Source organism: Dermacentor albipictus, chromosome 6 (assembly GCF_038994185.2).
Source record: "Dermacentor albipictus isolate Rhodes 1998 colony chromosome 6, USDA_Dalb.pri_finalv2, whole genome shotgun sequence".
In the NCBI taxonomy this organism is placed as follows: Eukaryota; Metazoa; Arthropoda; class Arachnida; order Ixodida; family Ixodidae; genus Dermacentor; species Dermacentor albipictus.
In genome coordinates this window covers 29,778,720-29,797,903 of record NC_091826.1, presented here as the reverse complement: position 1 = coordinate 29,797,903, position 19,184 = coordinate 29,778,720, and the positions used below count along the sequence as shown (strand labels likewise).

The 19,184-nt window shown below is 47.8% G+C and overlaps 1 protein-coding gene across 3 annotated transcripts in view; it reads left to right on the top strand.

Annotated features, from left to right (window-relative positions):
* Positions 1-19,184, top strand: part of mfr (misfire) — a 394,040-nt gene that overhangs the window by 358,913 nt on the left and 15,943 nt on the right. For all 3 annotated transcript variants that reach the window (XM_070540270.1, XM_070540271.1, XM_070540272.1), the window contains 3 exons: positions 1,574-1,713; positions 4,161-4,249; positions 6,502-6,600. In XM_070540270.1, the coding sequence (XP_070396371.1) occupies positions 1,574-1,713; positions 4,161-4,249; positions 6,502-6,600 (328 nt within the window). The remainder of the gene's footprint in view (positions 1-1,573; positions 1,714-4,160; positions 4,250-6,501; positions 6,601-19,184) is intronic.

Below are 19,184 nucleotides of genomic sequence, written 5' to 3'. Positions count from 1 at the left end.
TCCTGCAGTTGAGCATGACGTCGCAGGCTCGATTGCCGGGCCGCGGCGGCCGCATTTCGACGGGAACGTAATGAGAGAACGCTCGTGTGATGAGCTGGACAGGCGTTAAGGAATGCCGAAGCTGTCGCAATTAACCCGGAGTCGCTCACAAAGTCACGCCTCGGAGCCTGCGTACTGGCTTGGGGACGACAAACCCCACGAATGTTGAAGGCGCCATCTTTTGAGCGACTCTCATATATATACGCTAACATTCTGCTTCCTGGTGTCATCGAGATTTGTGCTAATTTGTCGACCATTCGCCGGACGTTTAGTACCGCTCGATGAGTGTGTGAGGCAGTTGCGCCTATTGTTCCTTTTCATGCCATATTTACTTCGTTCGCTCTACTCTCTTTCACTCACTCTGCCCTCTCTCACAAAATTTCTGTCCAGCTTTTTGCTCATTATCCTGTTCTCTTGATAAGGCACCGACTTGGGCCAGTCCGTGGCGCCTGATTCACGTTGGTGGTGTGGTATAGTTACAGAATGGGAGCCAAGCGAAGGGAAACACAGTCGAGGACGGCAGAGAATCAGGCGGTGTGAAGAAATTGAAAAAGTCGTAGCCATTGAGGTAGGGTCAGCTGACGCAAGGCAGGCGTAACTGTAGGTCTCTCGGAGGGGTCTTCGTCCTACACTGGACATAAATGGGTTGATGATGACGATGACGATGATGACGATGATGATGATGATCTACGTACAGCGCATGAAAAGACCAGACACAAATGGATGGCCCACGCACGTGGGTGTTATTCTTTCTGCCACCAGAGCTATCAGCTCCGAGCACCTCTCTTTCTTTCATTTGCACCTCTCTTTTTTTTCATTTTCATATCTTTCATTTGCTCCTCCATACTCCTCCTCCTCCTCCACTATACTGCTGACCGATATTCAAGTGTCAGCCACGCGCTATACAGTTACGGTGCGTTCAGCAGGCTTTACTGTTCCTGTGAACCAATGGATCTCTTTCTCGTCGTATTTTTCTCTTCTTCATATGTGTCTTCTTCGAGTGTGCTGTACATACGTTATTGTTATACCTATCTTTTCTCTTCAGAGCGGGCAGGCGCCATGCCCTTCCTGGTGGCAATTGCGAGCTGGCCAGAATCTCTTTCTTTATCCTTTCTGGGATCGTGTTTATTTGTAAAATCTTAATAATAACAATATAAGGAAGTTCCTTAGAACACGTAGTAGGCAAGCACAAAGTAAAAGCAGGACGATGTGGGAGTCAAGGTTTAGTCAAAATAGTATCCAGCTCAGGACTCTTGCGTTGCGCGGGTATTATTATTATTATTATTATTATTATTATTATTATTAGTAGTAGTAGTAGTAGTAGTAGTAGTAGTAGTAGTAGTTATTGTGACAATATGTTTATTTAGTCTGCTCAGGAACAGCCCTGAGGTAAGAATGCTGGCACACCCGTAGAATAACAAGGAATAAATAATAATAATAATAATAATAATAATAATAATTTGATTTCGAATTCGGAGTAAACGTACTTCATAGGTACATGTGAAAACTCTGGTTGCGCGCAAACCGAACGCAGGCGGCAAGCTGACGGACGAACACCAAAGCCTGGCGGTTCTCAACCGCTGGGAAGACGTGCCCAAAGTGGGCTGTCCCCTTGTGCCGGAACATGTGGAGACCAGGGCACTCTACCATCCGGACAAGCCGGGCATCGAACAGGTATGTAGGGAGCGCTACGCAACGTAGAGAGTAGCGGGAAGTACCAGGGTTGCTTGGACGATACGGTAATTCATGGCACAAGCTGGCATCACTGTGTCACAAGACTTTCTTTAAATACCACCATTGGAACAAATAAACGAGAATTTTTGAAAGATCCCGCTTGCGCGTCAAGGCGAACCGGCTCTGTCCTAAAGGGACGCCAGTGTCACAGCCGTTTAATCTTTCAGTCATGCCGTTTTCGCCGTATCCTGCTAGAGTGGAATTCATTACCAGAATGTACCATCAATGGGTCATCTTCTTTTTTGCTTGCACTACTGCAACGATATGTGTATATAGTTGCAATCATTGTACATATATTGTGCACATAAAGCAGTTACCTATGTTGGCTAAACGATGTTGTTCACATGCCGCTCCCTTGACTACGGATCGGCCCTATAAGCTGAACTCACTCAGACTAACTCACAAATTATATTTTGTGCTTAGAGTTCACTCGGACTCAACCTCATCAGAAGTGTACTCAGCCGAACTCACGCGGACTCAAACTCACTCTATTTCTACTCAGTTGGGCTCACTTCGACTCACTAGAATAAGACTCAGGCAGGTCTACTTGGCCTTTATACTTGGACACATTAGGTTTTCTCTTGAATTAAAGACACAAACGATTAAGATACATTTATGCGAGATTAATATATAGCACGCACAGAGGGATTACAAACGTTAAGCATTTAGAAAAAAAGTAGGCACAGGAATGTTAGACGCAAAAGAAAGTTCCTTTATTTCCTGTGCACCATGATGTCTTGTAAGAAACAAACAATTATGACGCGTGATAGTCGCACTGCTTAAATTATTTTGCTAAGGATAAATCGTTCTAAAGGGATCTTTTTAAAAAATGTGGAAATTCTAAATTTTGTATTTGTGCATGAATGAGTGTGTCTCTTAGTTACATATTCCTTCATAGTGGCCTCGTTACTATGAGCCGCGTCAATCTAATTAGTCGACTTATATGAATGCATCCGCAAATAATTTGAGTGTGCAACGCCCGAGACAGCGTGACAAAGCGTTGACAGTAAAGTAGCGAGCGCCGAGCATTAAATAAATGTATAATGTGCACAGGATTGATGGTCCCTATTGCTGGTGGTCCAGATTAGCCCCAAAGTTGGCGACATCTTCCCAAATCTGTAATGGTGACGTGCACTCTTCGAATAAAGGGCGTAATGGCAATGAAGTAAAAATCCGTGTCCAACGTTAGATGAGCGTGTTTATTTAGAGAATCCTGGTTTGCGTTAGCCTGATTTGGGAATCGCATAAGCTACGTCGCCTTTACCAGCCTGCACTCTTCGGTGATCGATGCCCAAGGATTAACACATGGTCTGTGCATGATCGTGCATGGTACGAACATAATCCCGCCGTCGAGCAAGGCTTGAGTGTTGTTACGTAGCGTGTGATTTCTTTATCTTTCTTCGGAGGTGCATTGAAATGATGATTGACCTACTGACTTGAAGGCACGACATACTTTCTGACACTAGCAGCCCTTTGGGTCACGGTGCCTCCACATGGAGACTAAAGTAAGTTTGGAACACTCCGACTTGTGACAACTACCCTGAAAGTGGCACTCACTGCAAACGTAGCCCTCTACCAAAAGTGATAAGCCACTTTAGTTTGAAGAGTACTGCAAAAAAAATGTATTTTAGGACGAACACTAGCATAACAGTACGCATTTGGGCTGGCCGGTTCATGATTACGAGCGGAAAACAGCGCTAAACGACATGACGAAGAGAGGGACACCGACCACGGCGCTCACTAACAACGGTAGATAGCGAAGAGCAACGGTTGTTAGTCAGCGCTGTGCTCTTTTCATCCTATAGTTTAGCGCTGTATACTACCACGTTTGACGAGAAGTTCGACATGCTGCTCTTTATCACTGCTGCTGATTATACTGTTCTTTCCGGAAACAAAAGGCCCTGTACTCTTAACCTAGCGCGCCAACTCGTAACAAATGGTTCAGCATTTGTGTTGATGTAACTCAACGCCTACCACACCATATGTTCCTGATGGCTTGGCCATTATGCTGACCGGCCTGACGCGACCTCAATAATAATGCTACGGGGCCAAAATGTTTTCTCCGAAGTTTGAGTCACGCTTCCGGTATAGTATTAAATTCGGAGGCCTTGAGTACCATTAATCATGAGTCATGAACGGAGGGGGTTCGTTCCTTAAAAGTCAGTTGTATGTGATCAACACTGACCGAACAAGGAATGTCGGTGTCTCTAGAATTTCGACAGTGGAAAGGAGTCGCCTTGTCGAAACGTTGGCTTCGGCGACAGTCCTTGCTAGGACCACCGTTTATCACTTGAGACATTCAGCCTTCTTCCTATCAGCTTCTTTTTCTCTTAATCATGCGCGACGTTGTTGAAGCTCATCTCTTTTGGATAACGTGCGGAACGCAGGGAAAGCTGGAAATGTGGGTGGACATGTTCCCCATGGACATGCCGCTTCCGGGACCACACGTGGACATTTCGCCGAGGAAGCCCAAGAGGTCAGTGCTGTTAACAATGTGAAAGCGTGACAACGTTCCACGCCCTTGCCTTCACATATAGCGTAGGTCCAGACTATATAAAGGTAGCCTTATGAATAAAACGGGCTACGGCAATGTCTTTTATATCGTTATATCTATAACGTACAGAGTTATGCTTAACAGCACGCTGAGTCGAGTGTTTTAGAAACCACCGTAGCTTTTAGGAGCGGTTTAAAACTTTGATTTTGTTTTGTTCCTTGGTTCCTGTTACAGAGAAAAAAATATTGAGCTCATTCAATGTCTTTTATATCGTTATATCTGTAAAGCACAGACTTATGGTCAGCAGCATGTTGAGTCAAATGTCTTAGAAACCACGGTAGCTTTTAGGAGCAGTTTGAAACTTTGAATTTTTTTTGTTTCTTTATCCCTAATACAGCGAAAAAAAATACATTGAGCTCACGTTCTCGTTCCAGAAGCGGTTAATATAAGACTGCCTCGCTAAACGACTCTAACAATTTTAATAAGAAAGACATACTCGTTAAGCGGCTTTCATATGTCACGTTGTAGTAATGCTTAACAACCTCTAACTTTCTATTGGGCGAACCTGTGCCCAGCAACGCAAGTGACACTCAGTAGAATGATAGCGGTGAGCACACCCGTTGATCGTCGAAATCTGATCTGCGGATCAGATGCGTTGGCTGTTAACACATGGCTCAATGAACCTTCCAGTGTAATCGTTGTTGCTCGCGGAAATTCTAGAGTGTACACCAGTAATCGCGTCGCTCACAGAGATTTGATTACACAAGACTTGCCGGCAACAGAGGCAGGAGATCGAACCATGGATAACATTCGAGAAGCTTTCGGCACAGAAAGGCGCGTCTTGCGCTAAGCGATAACCTTAAGCCTTTGTTAGCCGATGAAATGCGGTAAAACGCGGTGAAGTCCGGTCACCGAAAAAAAAATAAAGCAAGCATGGGTGTCAATTGATTAATGAAAGAAACAGGCTTATACTTTCGTAGCGTCCTTCATTTTCAGTTGAAATATTTTGTTTTTGTTCTGGCCCCAGCACTGCCTCCTGGAAGCCACATTGTCAAACCTCTTTCTTTTTCTTTTGCTATCCCCTAAAACTTTGATTATTCTCTATCCCCAGCATTTTAAGTGGAGCAGCTTAGCGCACATTCAGCTTGAGCACGCGTAACTAAACAGGGAAAGCCTCTGTACACGAAAGGATCTGCGAAGTCGTGATAAGAAAACCTCTCAGTTATCAACGCTACACCGCTGCGTAACGTTGACACATGAGCTATCAACGGAGGTCGAAAAACGGGAGCTTTAGCCTTGACTTTTCTTAGCCTTGACTTGTCTCCTTCAAACCCCTGGTGATGACAAGTCCTATTGAGAACCAGTTTACAGGTACAGAAGCGAATTGAAGAAGGGGAAGCCTGATATCGAAACCTGATGCTTCTCTTGTTCACCCACTGCTGATGTCAACATGTCAAGCTGTCACTTGGACTTGCTGTAATTCTAAGACTGTTCAACCTTAACGTAATACCACCCTGCGGTGACGGTAAACATTGTTTAGATACGTATTAGTGTGCATCGCATTGCTCGCATTTCAGGATGTTTTACCGGCCTAAGCAGTTATAAGAGAAGTCTCTCGATATCCAAATAACAGGACGGATTCCTTGCAACATCATGGCTGCTTGTAAAATCACACTCCAGGGTAACAGTACGGCTGCTTGTGACATAGTTTATTTTAACATCGCAGTACTTGTATCATCATACTGTGAGCCTCGCAAACGAAAATAGCTCTTTTAATGAATTTGCCAGCTTGCAGGAGCAACAATGGTGCACAATTGTGATGTTCAAGCGAGGCCCGATCTTGAGCATTGCTCATGCAAACAGTTGTTCAGTTTTATCTGTCGGGAAGCCGCATCATGCCAAACGGTACATTGCAGTAGGGTTGTTTAGCGCAGTCACTAATCGGGGGCTGTCCTGTCTGTGTCCTTCTGATCTACATAATGTTTCTTATATATAAATGTGGCCGACTGCCCATACTGTTAATTACTTCCACTATCGTACGACGTCTGTATTAACAGATGAGAGCACCGTTCGAAGTGTCCAATTCTTACAACTGGTCTTAACAGTGCAGGTCTGGGGCTTAGAGCCTGTGGGCACCTTATCGTCATGTGTGTATGTTCGTGTTTGTGCGTGCGTGCGTGCGTCACCGATCTCTGAGCACTTCTCGTCAGTGAACTTACTCTTTTTCCTTGCAGCTACGAATTACGCATCATCATCTGGAACACAGACGACGTGGTACTCGAAGATGACGCGTTCTTCACCGGCGAGAAAATGAGCGACATTTACGTGAAAGGGTGAGTACAAAGTGTACCGCAAGAGCTGACTGAAGAGAGCTGAATAGTGGAGATTCCTTCAATACGTACAATGACAGGCAGAAGGTAAGGAATACTGGAAGCTGCAAAGCTATTGAATGTAGCCGCTACGTTCCTTCGTATAAGCAACACTGGAACCTTCAGAGCTTTAGAATGGAGATGCTGCATTCCTTCGTGTAATCCATATTTTTCTGTTCTAACGTCAAGGAAGCACATTTATAAATGCTAAGAAACAAGAAACTTCCCACGGCAAGGACTCCATGCAGAATTAAAACATGGAAACACGTATCTTAAGCTCAACGCAATACAGCTTCTCTTGTGTGCATCCGTTTGTTTGGCGTCTTTATATTGTATACTGAACAGCTACCAACTAGCCCCACAAGAAGTGATTTTCAGCTAACAACGCTCGAGCGCACATAGCCTGCTAGAGAGGTTGAGAGAGCGCGCATTATTGCGATAGCGCAAATATTCCACGTGTAGCGCTTCAGAAATGGCTACATTTCGTTTGCAAAAAGTGGAGAACCATACTTTTTCAGAAGCCGGTGCGCGCAGCATAAAGCTCTCTGCACCGAACGGCATGTGTTCGTAGGCCGCATTTCTTAACGAACCACTTTATTTTCTAACTTCGTCATTGTATCGAACGTGCCTGGCAGCTCGAACGCTGCCGCGTCGCTGTTATCGCTAGCATCATCACTGACTGCTGCGCATCGCGAAAAAAAAAAAAGAATGCGAAAAGAAATTCAGCGTTGCAAGTGGGCAGCAGCTGTTTACGGCTGCAAGGCCGCCGTGACTGGTTCATGCGGCCAACAGTGACATAACGAAATACGAAGAGGATAACTCTTTAGCAACGTGCAAAAAAACTGCCCGTGGCCTTACCGTGAAACCGCGGCGAAGTAGCAATGCCGAACGCTGGCAGAAGAACCCAACAACGATCCTTGGGCGCATTTCACAGAATATCGACGCCGCGAGCCCGGCGACGAGGCCTTGCTAAGCTTCGCACTTGTTGCGTCGTGCCGCCTGTCCAGCTGCTAGCCGCAGCCGCAGCCACAGCCACATTCCACATAGGTGCTCTGCCACCTAGCGGAATCGGCGAAGCTCCATATCTCGGCCGGAAAACGGCTCGAGTGTCCACTATTGTCAATTACTATGTTACACCCGCCGCGGTTGCTAAGTGGCTATGGTGTTGGGCTGCTGAGCACGAGGTCGCGGGATCGAATCCCGGCCACGGCGGCCGCATTTCGATGGGGGCGAAATGCGAAAACACCCGTGTGCTTAGATTTAGGTGCACGTTAAAGAACCCCAGGTGCTCAAAATTTCCGGAGTCCTCCACTACGGCGTGCCTCATAATCAGAAAGTGGTTTTGGCACGTAAAACCCCAAATATTATTAATATATTTACTATGTTACTCTATGGCTGGACACCGGGCACGTGGGAACGAGTTGGCCGCTTCTGGTCGTCCAACAAGCGGTCCAACTATGGACACCGTTGATCTTACCAAGACGTAGCGTGGGCGCGCTACGTCACCCGACGTAGCGCGCCAACGCTACGTCGGACTATAACTACCCATTTAACTTTCGCCCAGCCATGTGGTACCACAGCGGCGACGCTCCGAGCGAGTAGAGCCCTTCACTGTTTTACGAGCGAGCGCAGCTACGGCGCCCCTCCGCAGCGGATCACGGGGCGTGGCGTCACACCTGCCACACGAGCTCCGGCGCCTCAAGGTCATTTCGACGCGATGAATAACCTTGCGATACGTGGCGCTCTAAAACCGTGACAGCGTGGATTGGAGCCGGTTTTTTTTTTACTGATCATCGTTTTTGATATATAATCCTTCGAGGAGAGTGTGGTTCTGAAGAGGTAGAGGCGCTGTTTCGGACAAACAATGCCTACGTAGCGTCTATAAGAGGAAACTTTAGCTCGTGTGCTCCTGTGTAAATAGATGAAAAAGGAGAATTCGTTTAATCGTCAACCACTGCACCAAATTTGACTAGGTTTGTTGCATTTAAATGAAATGCTTAAAATTTAATGACTGTTGGTTTCCAATTTTTATTTATGTCGTCAATTTGTTACTACGAATCGGCAAAATAACAAATTTTCAGAATACTATACTATCAAGTTTACAACTCTTTAACTCAGCAAGCAAAAATGATATCGCAATTTTCTGAATTGCATCTGATAGGACATCTAAAGCGGACAAAATTTATATGTTACACATGAATCTCAAAAAATTCACTAATATGGAAATACAGCCTTTGCAGTACCCTTTTGCACAATGTAAGAAATTCACGTGAGATATAAATTGGCGTATTCAATTTGTCCGCATTCAATGATCTAATGAATGCCGTTTTACAGAACCACGATATCTGTTTTTGATGCAGAGCTATTTATAAACTTCGTGCGTCTGTATATTTCAAACTTTCAAATTTTCGAAAATCCTTTTAACAAAATTTGGGCCCTAAATCGATATTCCACTTCCAACAGTCACTAGAAATTATCTTTCTCTCTGAAATTCAACAAATTTTATTAAAATTGGTACAGGGGTTTTCTCAGAAAAGGCTTTCACGTTTTACATGTATTTGAATAGGCCGCGTCGGAGTTGGGCCCACGCTAAAGCTTCCTCTTAAGCTTGGTACCATGCACTTGTGCGCCAAACGACGCGCTTCTTCATTTTGACACATCTTTCCAAACTGCGATGCGGAAACGGAAGCACTGAACGGCCTTTTCTGTCGGTGCGGAGCTTGTCTACAAGACTTTGGAATAAAAGGTGTACGCAGCCTCCGAAGGTCTGAATTATAGGTTTTGCGCATTGAAGTTGTGCAATATCTTAGCGATAGCTGAATGATATGATATTTCGCACAATTAGGGAACCTAGGCATGGTGTGTGAGATGGCAAATACATAGTGCTGACTGAAACATCCGGATCCAACAAAAGTAGTGGGAACAGAAGCTTCTGGCTCGTGCTACAGGACGAAGTACATCACTTGCTCTTACGCCGTACTATAACCATGTTTTTGGAAAACACCAGCTATTTAAAGAAACAATATGGGGGTTGTCAAGGGTGTACTGTTTTTTGACAAACGCTTGCCGGTGTGGGGAGATGTGTCTCTTACCTCTTTTTCTTCTGGGAGTGATAACACCCCTACAGTCCGGCATGACCCAGTGTGTATCATTTTGCTTTCAGGGCGAGTACATGTTCTCAAATAAGTTCAGTGAATACAATCGTGCCAAAAGCCACAATAGCGTTAATGTTTTGTGCACTGTGCAATTCGAAGTTCAACGTCAAAAAAAAAAAACATTACGTTACCAGGAGACAACGTTGGCACATACACACGAAATTCCGTTACTCAAACACAACGCGTCATGTCGTTATTGGGACGTGGTTCCGCAAAATATTGATTTCCGCATGACGTAAAATCTGAGTAATTTTTTGAAGCTAATAGTGTTGCTTAGGTATTTTACTTACACGTTTTGGTTCGTGGTCGGAGGTAGGAGTTTCACCGCCGATGCAAAGGCGCTATCTCAAAAGTTTTCGCAACACGGGATCCGAGTAAAATCTAAATTTCGTCGCAGCCTAATCACAGCTCCTCCAACCGAAAAGCAGAGTTCATACTTCTTCATACATTCAGCCCATTTCTCACGGACACTTCACACTCTATGGAGAAGTCGCGAGAAAATTTAGCTTTTCTTGTTTTCCGCGCTCCAAAATATTCTCAGGGTGGCTGTACATGCTTTCGTACAACTGAGTTGCAGGGGGACGCGTTCATGGTCTGTGGTCGGTGGTGGAGCTGTGTCACGTTTCTATATAGGGGCACTTAACGTGCTCGTACGCACACGTACAAAAACACACGTTACACCCCGCATGCACTACCACGCATACACTCCCCACACGCACGCTAACCACAGGAACACTACGCACAACACACCCACTACACCACGGAAACCTCACCCACACAGAGACCCACCACAAACACCACACACACACACACACACACACACACACACACACACACACACACACACACACACACACACACACACACACACACACACACACACACACACACACACACACACACACACACACACACACACACACACACACACACACACACACACACACACACACACACACACACACACACACACACACACACACACACACACACACACACACACACACACACACTACACCATACAAATACACAACACACGCAGATTCTACACCGCACACGCCACACACACACACACTACACCATACAAATACACAACACACGCAGATTCTACACCGCACACGCCACACATACGCACACACACGCACGCACGCACGCGCACACACACGCACGCACGCACACACACACACTAGACCACACACACACCTCCTGCACACACGCTATACTACAGAAACACACACAGCACACATGCACGACACCATGCATACACAGCACGCACACACTAAACCACATTCGTATACACCACACACACTACACCACACATACCAGACTTACGCGCACACACACACACGCACTATACCACACGTACTACATGCATCACGCCACACACAGGCATACAAACACATATGCAGGTACGCACATTAGCTCACTCTCTCTCCGCTGCTCACTCCATGTCGAGATGCACCGTTTGGTGTTCTTCGTGGCTAACGACAGTCTCGTAAAGACCGAGTCCCGGGATGCCTGGGATCGGCAAAATTTTAAAGGAAATGCTCGGAAGAGTATATCTGGCCTCCGTGCAGTAAACGAGCGCAGTAAAAGAATAAGGATGTTGATCCCTCCTTCACAGGAATCGGTAGAATACGAAAGTGAAACGCGTCTTCACAAGCTGTTCGTTGCACGCGCCGTAGCACTGCGCGAAATTGCCTTAAACCGCAGGCGTTCGCGAAACGTACAAGCGAAACTGAACGGGTCATTAGTAAATCGCTTCGTGAATTCACGGTCTACTGTAGCGAAAAGCGCACGGTATGCGGGTTGGCGACCGTGTTGCAGGTTTGCTTGGCGCGCGGCACTATATGTTGGCGAGCGGCGTCCAGCTGCAGAGGCGCTTCGGCGGAGGTACTTACGAGCATTCTGGCTCCGGCTCCGAAGTATCTTATGGTATCTTCGACTGGTCGCCTGTATGCCCCGAAGCAGAGTCGGGTAGATCGGGCGTTTCCCGAGCTCAAAGGTAGAGGACAAGCGCGCAAGCCGAACGTGCGACTCGCTCTCGGAGGATGAAATTGCCGATGCGAAACCACGTGACTACTGCCAACGTCCGATGATTCGCCTATCCAAAGCTCCCGGCACTGCCAGAAAAACCGGCAGACGTGCCGGCGGGGCGAGCGTTCGTCGAGACGCCAGCATGCAGTGGCCTAGGTTGCCAAGGTTACGGTGGGCCGTCGCCAACAGCAGCGACGCGGCGCTGCGATGACGTTTCAATCTCGATGACTGCTCCGACGACAGGGCTCGGAGCGCCTCAGAGCGCTCCAAGATGGAGGAGACAATTGAGAAGAACCAGCCGAACGCAGGGCGCGCACCCTCTTTCAACCAGCCGAAGACAACGCCGCTCGCGAGAGCGCTCTAGAGCGCTCAGAAACGACCAGTCGAAGATAGCATTAGGCAGCCAGTTGAGTTGCGACGCGCTCGGCTTCACGAATGCGAGTGGCAGAGTTCGCGGCGCGCGTCGCGAACGCGTTCTGCTTCACGCTGGCGTGTCTCTCGCTGGACCAAAGCGTGATTCGCCCGTCGACGACGTTGGCATTCATTAGTTGGTGCCATCGCGAGCGAAGTGGCAGGCGGCGGGTAAGCGCTGATGACGCATGTTCATGCCACACACCGTGCGGGGAAACACGGTCTAGTCCGACGCGAAAGACAAGCCTTGTGCGGAAGCTGCGTCGTCACCTCAGCATTCGGCCGACACCGTAAACACAAGCCTAGGCCGCGTTGGAGCCTCCGCTGCGCTGAGACTAGCGAAGTTCTCACTGTCGGCGCTCGTTACACTCTTCACTCTTAAAACTGTTGCACCCTTTGGGGTGTAAATTTGTCCCACAACAATAATCGTCATCTGCCTTGCCTGCGTTTCCTTTCCTGAAAACTCGGCGCTCGCTACTTTCCTGTCGAGAATGCTGCGTCACACTGATAACGCGCATGCCGTTCGTGACTGGGAAGTACCGGGCTCGCCGCGTTAGAGAAAGGAAACGCGGGCAAGACGGATGACGATTATTGTTGTGGGACAAGATAAGCCCCAAAGGGTGTACATTTTTCTAAGAGTGTTAGACAAAGTTACACCCTTTGGCTTGCCCCTTCTGCCACACAACAATAATCGTTATCGGCCTTGATGCGTGTCCTTTCATTAACGCTGCGAGTCCGGAACTTTCCAGTAACGAACGGCACTCGCGTTATCAGAAGGGGCACTCCAAAGGGTGTAAACTGTTTTATGCCGATAACGCGCGTGCCGTTCGTTACTGGAAAGTACCGGGCTGGCAGCGTTAAAGCAAGGAAACGCATCGAGGCAGATAATGATTATTGTAGTGCGGCAGAAGGGGCAAGCCAAAGGGTGTAATTTTGCCTAAGAGTGTATAGTGTCATCAGAGAGTTCAATACGATAATTTAGTGTCATGATGCAGTAGTTCGTTTCAGCACTCCTACATGGCGGCGCCATCCCTGTAAAAATAATTTGCTTGCTGCGGTAAAGCTAGGGAAACTATATGGGGCATGTGTCATTAGAATGTGAAGACGTCTACCCAGCGGTTGAATTAGGCACCTCTGGCCTCTTTGAAGCCGCTGGGTTCAGTGAGAGCAGTGGAAAAGTAAACATGTCCTCAATAGGGGTCAGTAAGAGGCGATTGGAGGATTGGTGGAAGAAAAGTAGGGAAACGACAAAACAAAGGAGACGTACAAAAACATAATTAGCAATAGGGGATCAGAAAATTTGGTTGTGGGAGTTCAGTGTTTTTTTATTGTTTAACCTAGGTAGGACGTTAGGCAGTATAACAGAAAAAGCTTGGTGGCGCAACCCACCTCCCCGCTCCAAAGGGGACGCTCATAGCATCCATCCATCCAATAGAGCATATCTTACGCGTCCGCACCAACGTCACATCCGTTACAGGAAGTTGTTCGTGGACCCCGGCTTGAAACAGTTTCCTATTAAGACGAAGCCACGCATCCTTTGTCACGTCTTCGTTGTCGTCACACTGACATGCTGCGCACCAAATCAAGTTGACGATAATTTATGTCGTTGACAATCGTATTCAGTGGTTGATCTAAAAAATCTTGTTTAAAATTTTAGTTAGTTTTCTGTCACTGCAGCATCCAACGGGCAAACTTGTTTTTACCTATTCGTCGTATACCATATAGAAGACACTTTCGAGGACAATGCCCATGTAGCGGCTTTCCCTTGGTACCATGCACTGGTGCGTCAAACGACGCCTTCTTCGTTTTGGTGCCTCGTTCCAAGATGCGGTTCAGAAGTACAGAACGTCACTTTCTATCAGTTCGAACCTTGTCTTCAAGATGCTAGAATAAAAGTTATACGTAGCCTCCGAAGTTCTTGATTATAGGGGTTTGCACATTAACCCTGTGCGAGAACTTAAGGATAGCCGAAGGGCAAATAATTGCACAATCTTGGAAAGCCTAGGCAGGATCTGTGAGATGGCAAGTACGTAGCGTTAATGTGGACTTCGGACTCCAACAGCAATTGTTGTGACGGGGACGTTAACGTGTAGTCATCGTATATGCACTTGAATTCATGCGTGCGATTCTTGTACGTCTGCCTACTGGTGAATACGTTTTACATAAAACACGCTGCCGCCACGAGAGTATGTGACAGCATCTGCTTACTCTAAAGAGGTTGCCCTCTTGACAGGTGCATCGACTGCTAAATGAGCCAACATTTTCCTGCCGCGGAACGAATGGGTGTCGCAACTATGTTTGCGGCACGCCGGTTCACACACGTCGGCAGACGCCATGCAAAACTGCGCCATTCTCTCAGCCTCGCTGGCCACAGAAGCAGTGATTCCAGGTGGGGTATTCTGTAAGAGTCCACCTAGTGGACTGTCCATTTCGGCCGCTCATGATGGGCCTCCTCCTCCTGATGATGATGACGATGATGATGATGATCGCCTCCTCCTCTCTCGTATAGCTGCATCCAATTAAATTAAATTAAATTAAATTATGGGGTTTTACGTGCCAAAACCACTTTCTGATTATGAGGCACGCCGTAGTGGGGGACTCCGGAAATTTCGACCACCTGGGGTTCTTTAACGTGCACCTAAATCTAAGTACACGGGTGTTTTCGCATTTCGCCCCCATCGAAATGCGGCCGCCGTGGCCGGGATTCGATCCCGCGACCTCGTGTTCAGCAGCCCAATTAGTAGCGGCCGAAATGAACAGTCCACTAGGTAGACTCTTACGGAACACCCGCTCAGTTGAGAGCGAATCTATTGCGTGTCTGCCAAGGCGGCAAAGCCGCTTGCAAGTGTGGCCAGAAAAATACTGACGCTCTCTACCGCGAGCGTTTTTCCTAATGCAAAATAGAAGTGAGGCGTGCAGACAGGACACAAGAGCAGAGAAGTGAACAACACGAACGCCGCCCATACCGTTCGTGTTGTCCACTTCTCTACTCTTGTGTCCTGTCTGCACGCCTCACTTCTATTTTGCATTATGAATCCTTACCAACTAGCTCAGCTTTCTGTCGTTCTAAGCGTTTTTCCCTAGTAAGTGCATGCCTTTAGAGACAGGCCATGTGGAATTTGTATCGATTTCTTGCCGAGTACAGGGAACTGAGTGGCTGTAGTCTAAGTAGCTGAAGGGTTTAGTTGATTCAAAGTATTGGGAACCACATTCCGGTGTACTGTTAAAGCGTTTCAGAAGAACATGGTCCGACCTACGCAAGACAGCAGAGTTAACGGCTCGCTACTGTTTCAAAATTGCAGCTCTCTTTATCAGAAAAGAGCTCTGCTATCCGCTCAGTTGTGTCCGCGGATATCTGTATGTTGCCCGCGAAGCACGGCTACCCGGTTCTGCTGAGCTCGAGGCCGCGAGTTCGATGCAGACCTCGGCGGCCCCATTTCGGGGGGGGAGGGGGGGGGAGGCGGAATGCAAAAAAATGCAATAATAAAAGCCCGTGCACCGTGCATTGGATGCACGTTGAAGAACCCTAGGTTGCAAAGGATAACCCGGAGCCTACAGCATGCCTCGTACTCAGATCGTGGTTTTGGCTTGTAAAACCCCAGAACGTTTTTCTTAACCCTGCTATGCAAGATATATCCTATTTGTCACGCTGTGTTTGATATCTCAAAATTCTGCTATTTCCGAGGGACCGCGACTACGAAGCTCGCAACAGCGCTTTCGATACGCTGTGTTGAAATTTTAGCTGAAACTACTTCAACAAACCAACTACTAATAAATAAATGCAATACTGAATATTATTCAGTTCAAATTATGTTTTGAAGTAAATATTGCAGATGTACCGCAGACAAGTGTAACGGTGTTTGGGCACTGCGGGGTTAAGCGTGCCTGCCGAGAAGGGTCTTCAGTAAGCTGGCGACAGGCTACGGAGCCTTCTTCTGTGCTGGCAAAGCTCACTTGGTGGCGAGGCGGTTTCTACGCCTTCCGACCACAGTGAGCGGTTTTAGCAGGCCAGAGCTTGCGACTGTCTCCCCAATATTAGCCTTTCCTGGTTTTCCTGACCTTCTTCAAAGCAGAGTGCGTTACTGCAGGAGATTGGCGCTATGCTTCCTCGGAACACATCGGCATCACTTTCCAAGCGAAGACTGCGCTCTGACCTCGGCTGAAGTTTCGTCTACCTTCTTTTGGGGGCTTTTTGAGAATGGAGTGCCTCCAACTTATGTCCGAGTCCACGAAACCGTAGTTTGTGGTGTTTGTGAAATTTTGGCAGTTGGTCAACTAGACGTCTCCGAGCGAGCTCGGGCTAGAGAAGGTTAGCGCAGGAGGCTTGTGTCGCCCTATCTGCCGACGGAAGTTCGAGAGTTCGAGGAGCTTCACGGGTGATCATCGCTGCCAATTAGTGACTCTCTAGCGATTGGAAAGGCATACCTTACACCTCATGTCCGGCAGTCTGTTCATACAATTGATCACATGCTCTTTGCACTGTTTCCCAAAATTTTTAATGGTTTGTAGCAAGTGTGTTGCAGGTGAGGTTTCGAGCAAACCGAAGCTTGTGTTCCTGCTGCGCAATCGGTCACTCGTACGGTAAAGGTGACGCGGTGGGGCTCAACGTTGCTAGACTAGCTTCTAGTAACGTTGGCTTGACTCTTCGAGGAGGTCGGCCACAGAGAACCACGTAATGGCTACTGCGGCGCCCGTGAAGTCTAGTTAAAGGTTCATAGTTTGAATTCTGTATTAACACGGGCCAAAACCACGATTTGATTGTGAGGCGCGCTGTAACAGGGGACTCCCCCTGGGGATCTTTAACGTGCACCCAGTGCATGGCACACGAGCGTTTCTTGTCTTTAGCCCAGATCACGATGCGACTGCCGCCTGCGAAATTTGTTGCAAGTTTATCTCAACGGAACTCGTATGGTGCTTGCCGATGACGCATTTCTCCGCGTTCGGCACGGCCCAGTCCTGCACGACCCAGTTTGTATCGTTTTGTTTCGGGGGCGAGTACATGTTTTCAAATAAGTTGAGCGAAGACTTTTGTGCAAAAAGTCGTAATACCATCAATGTTTTGTGCACAAGTGCGCAATTTCTTATCCCATGGTGATGCGTTCTAATGTACCTTGTAGGGAAAGAAAATAAACTGCCCCTGTCGCACTTGGCTGCGTGTGATGGGTGAATTCCTTTCACATCTCGCTGCTCTCACGAGTAAGAGTGTGGCAGTTTTGGAAGTGGGAGAAACAAAAAAAAATTCATCGCCCAAGCACTCCGCAAAGATGGTTAACCAGCCAAGCTGAAACGTGCGCTTCCGCTGATTATCACTTGTGTTAATCCCGACGGTTCATTAAACGATGGCTTCGTAGGCTCCCGGATCCTCGGTACGCAGTTGCTGCTTGCGCTAGAATGCACGAGCCTGTTCTTGTGCCCGGGCTGCAGCATCGGGACGGCGTAGACGAGCTCGTTCCCGGCTTTCCTCGCGGCGTTATTGATCGAAATCTGCCTGCTCTTCAGGAGTGCGTATGACGCGTGGCCTACACATTCCAGAGCCGGAGAGAGCTACTGCGCGCGCGCTCGGTTGCGACGGAGAGCCACGAAGTCACTACTGGTGCAGCCAATCGCGCGTCTCTCTTTCTCTTTTCTTTTTCGCGAATGCGCATGGGGTTGCGCAAGAGGAGTTTTCGGCGTGCAGGCGACGGACGGGCGGACGGACGGACGAATCAGCTAGCTATATACAGCTTCGCTGTAATAGACGTAGTTCTGTTATAAAGTTGAATGTGAGGTCAGACCAGGTAAGGGCCCGCACACTCTTAAAGGGAAGCTGAAGCGGTTTTCAATTTCCATGAATTGCTGGGATTGGGAAGAACAGACCTAATAATTTACGGTTCCGAAATTTTTTTCTTCGTTTTGTTAATATAAGGGGCGGAAATCGCTTTCTAAATCACCCCCGCGGACACGCCCCCATCGCTTCCCGGAGCGCCGGGTGAGGAGGTTACCAGAGGAGAGAACCGGCGAGAGTGACGTCACTGGCGGGGACCGAGCTGCCGGACCGGCGTGCTGGCATGCGCTGGCATGCCTCTTTCCGTCCTGCGCTTTACTGAACGACGCTACGAGAGATTTGCCGCCGCCGCCGCTCACGTTTGTTTTGCGATTTTCGTAAACTGTTCTTTCCTTCTGTGCTGCGTGAGTGCCTTCAGCCAAGGGCGCCCAACATGCCCTCGTTCTGTGCAGCATTCGGCTGCGCGAACACACGCGGGTGAGACGATGTGGTGTTTCACAGGTTCCCGAAGCACAAGAAGCTTGCAGCGCAGTGCGGTGAGGAGAGATAAGTTCGTGCCGACGAAATCAACTGTGCTGTGCTCGGACCATTTCCGCGATAGCCGGATAGCCTTACGACAAATGCGGAAACGCGTTGTTGCTAGCGTTGCTATACTCCGTTTCATACATCAGGTGCAACGCTGTGGAGGCTTGAGATACTTCTTGCAGTGGCTGCGTTCGCACTTAGAAAAGGTTCGGTGTTTCTTGACCCGATTTTTGAGAAAACTTTTCATATATAAGCTCAGTTCTGAATGAAAAAATAGAATTTACCCATAGAAACAATCCGTGTACTTATACGGCTGCTAACACGTTCTTTTAAATCAATTTTCTTTTCGGCATTCTTTAATTGCAGCCCGTCGCGGCAGCTTCACGTGCATGCTCGCGCGAACAAATGCCGCTGGCACGCTGCGAACCATAGACGGAAACGCGCGCAATAATAAATTTTGGTAACCGGACTTCGTGCGTAGCTTCCACAGCGTTGCACCTGAGGTATAAATTGGAGTATAGGCTTGCCTAGTGACATTCGACGTACGGTTGCAATTATCATGTTTACCACACGGCGGTGCTAAAACTGCCTAATATCTTTATGTCAACACTAGCATGGAGCATACCGATTATGCATACCAACACTAGCATACCGAT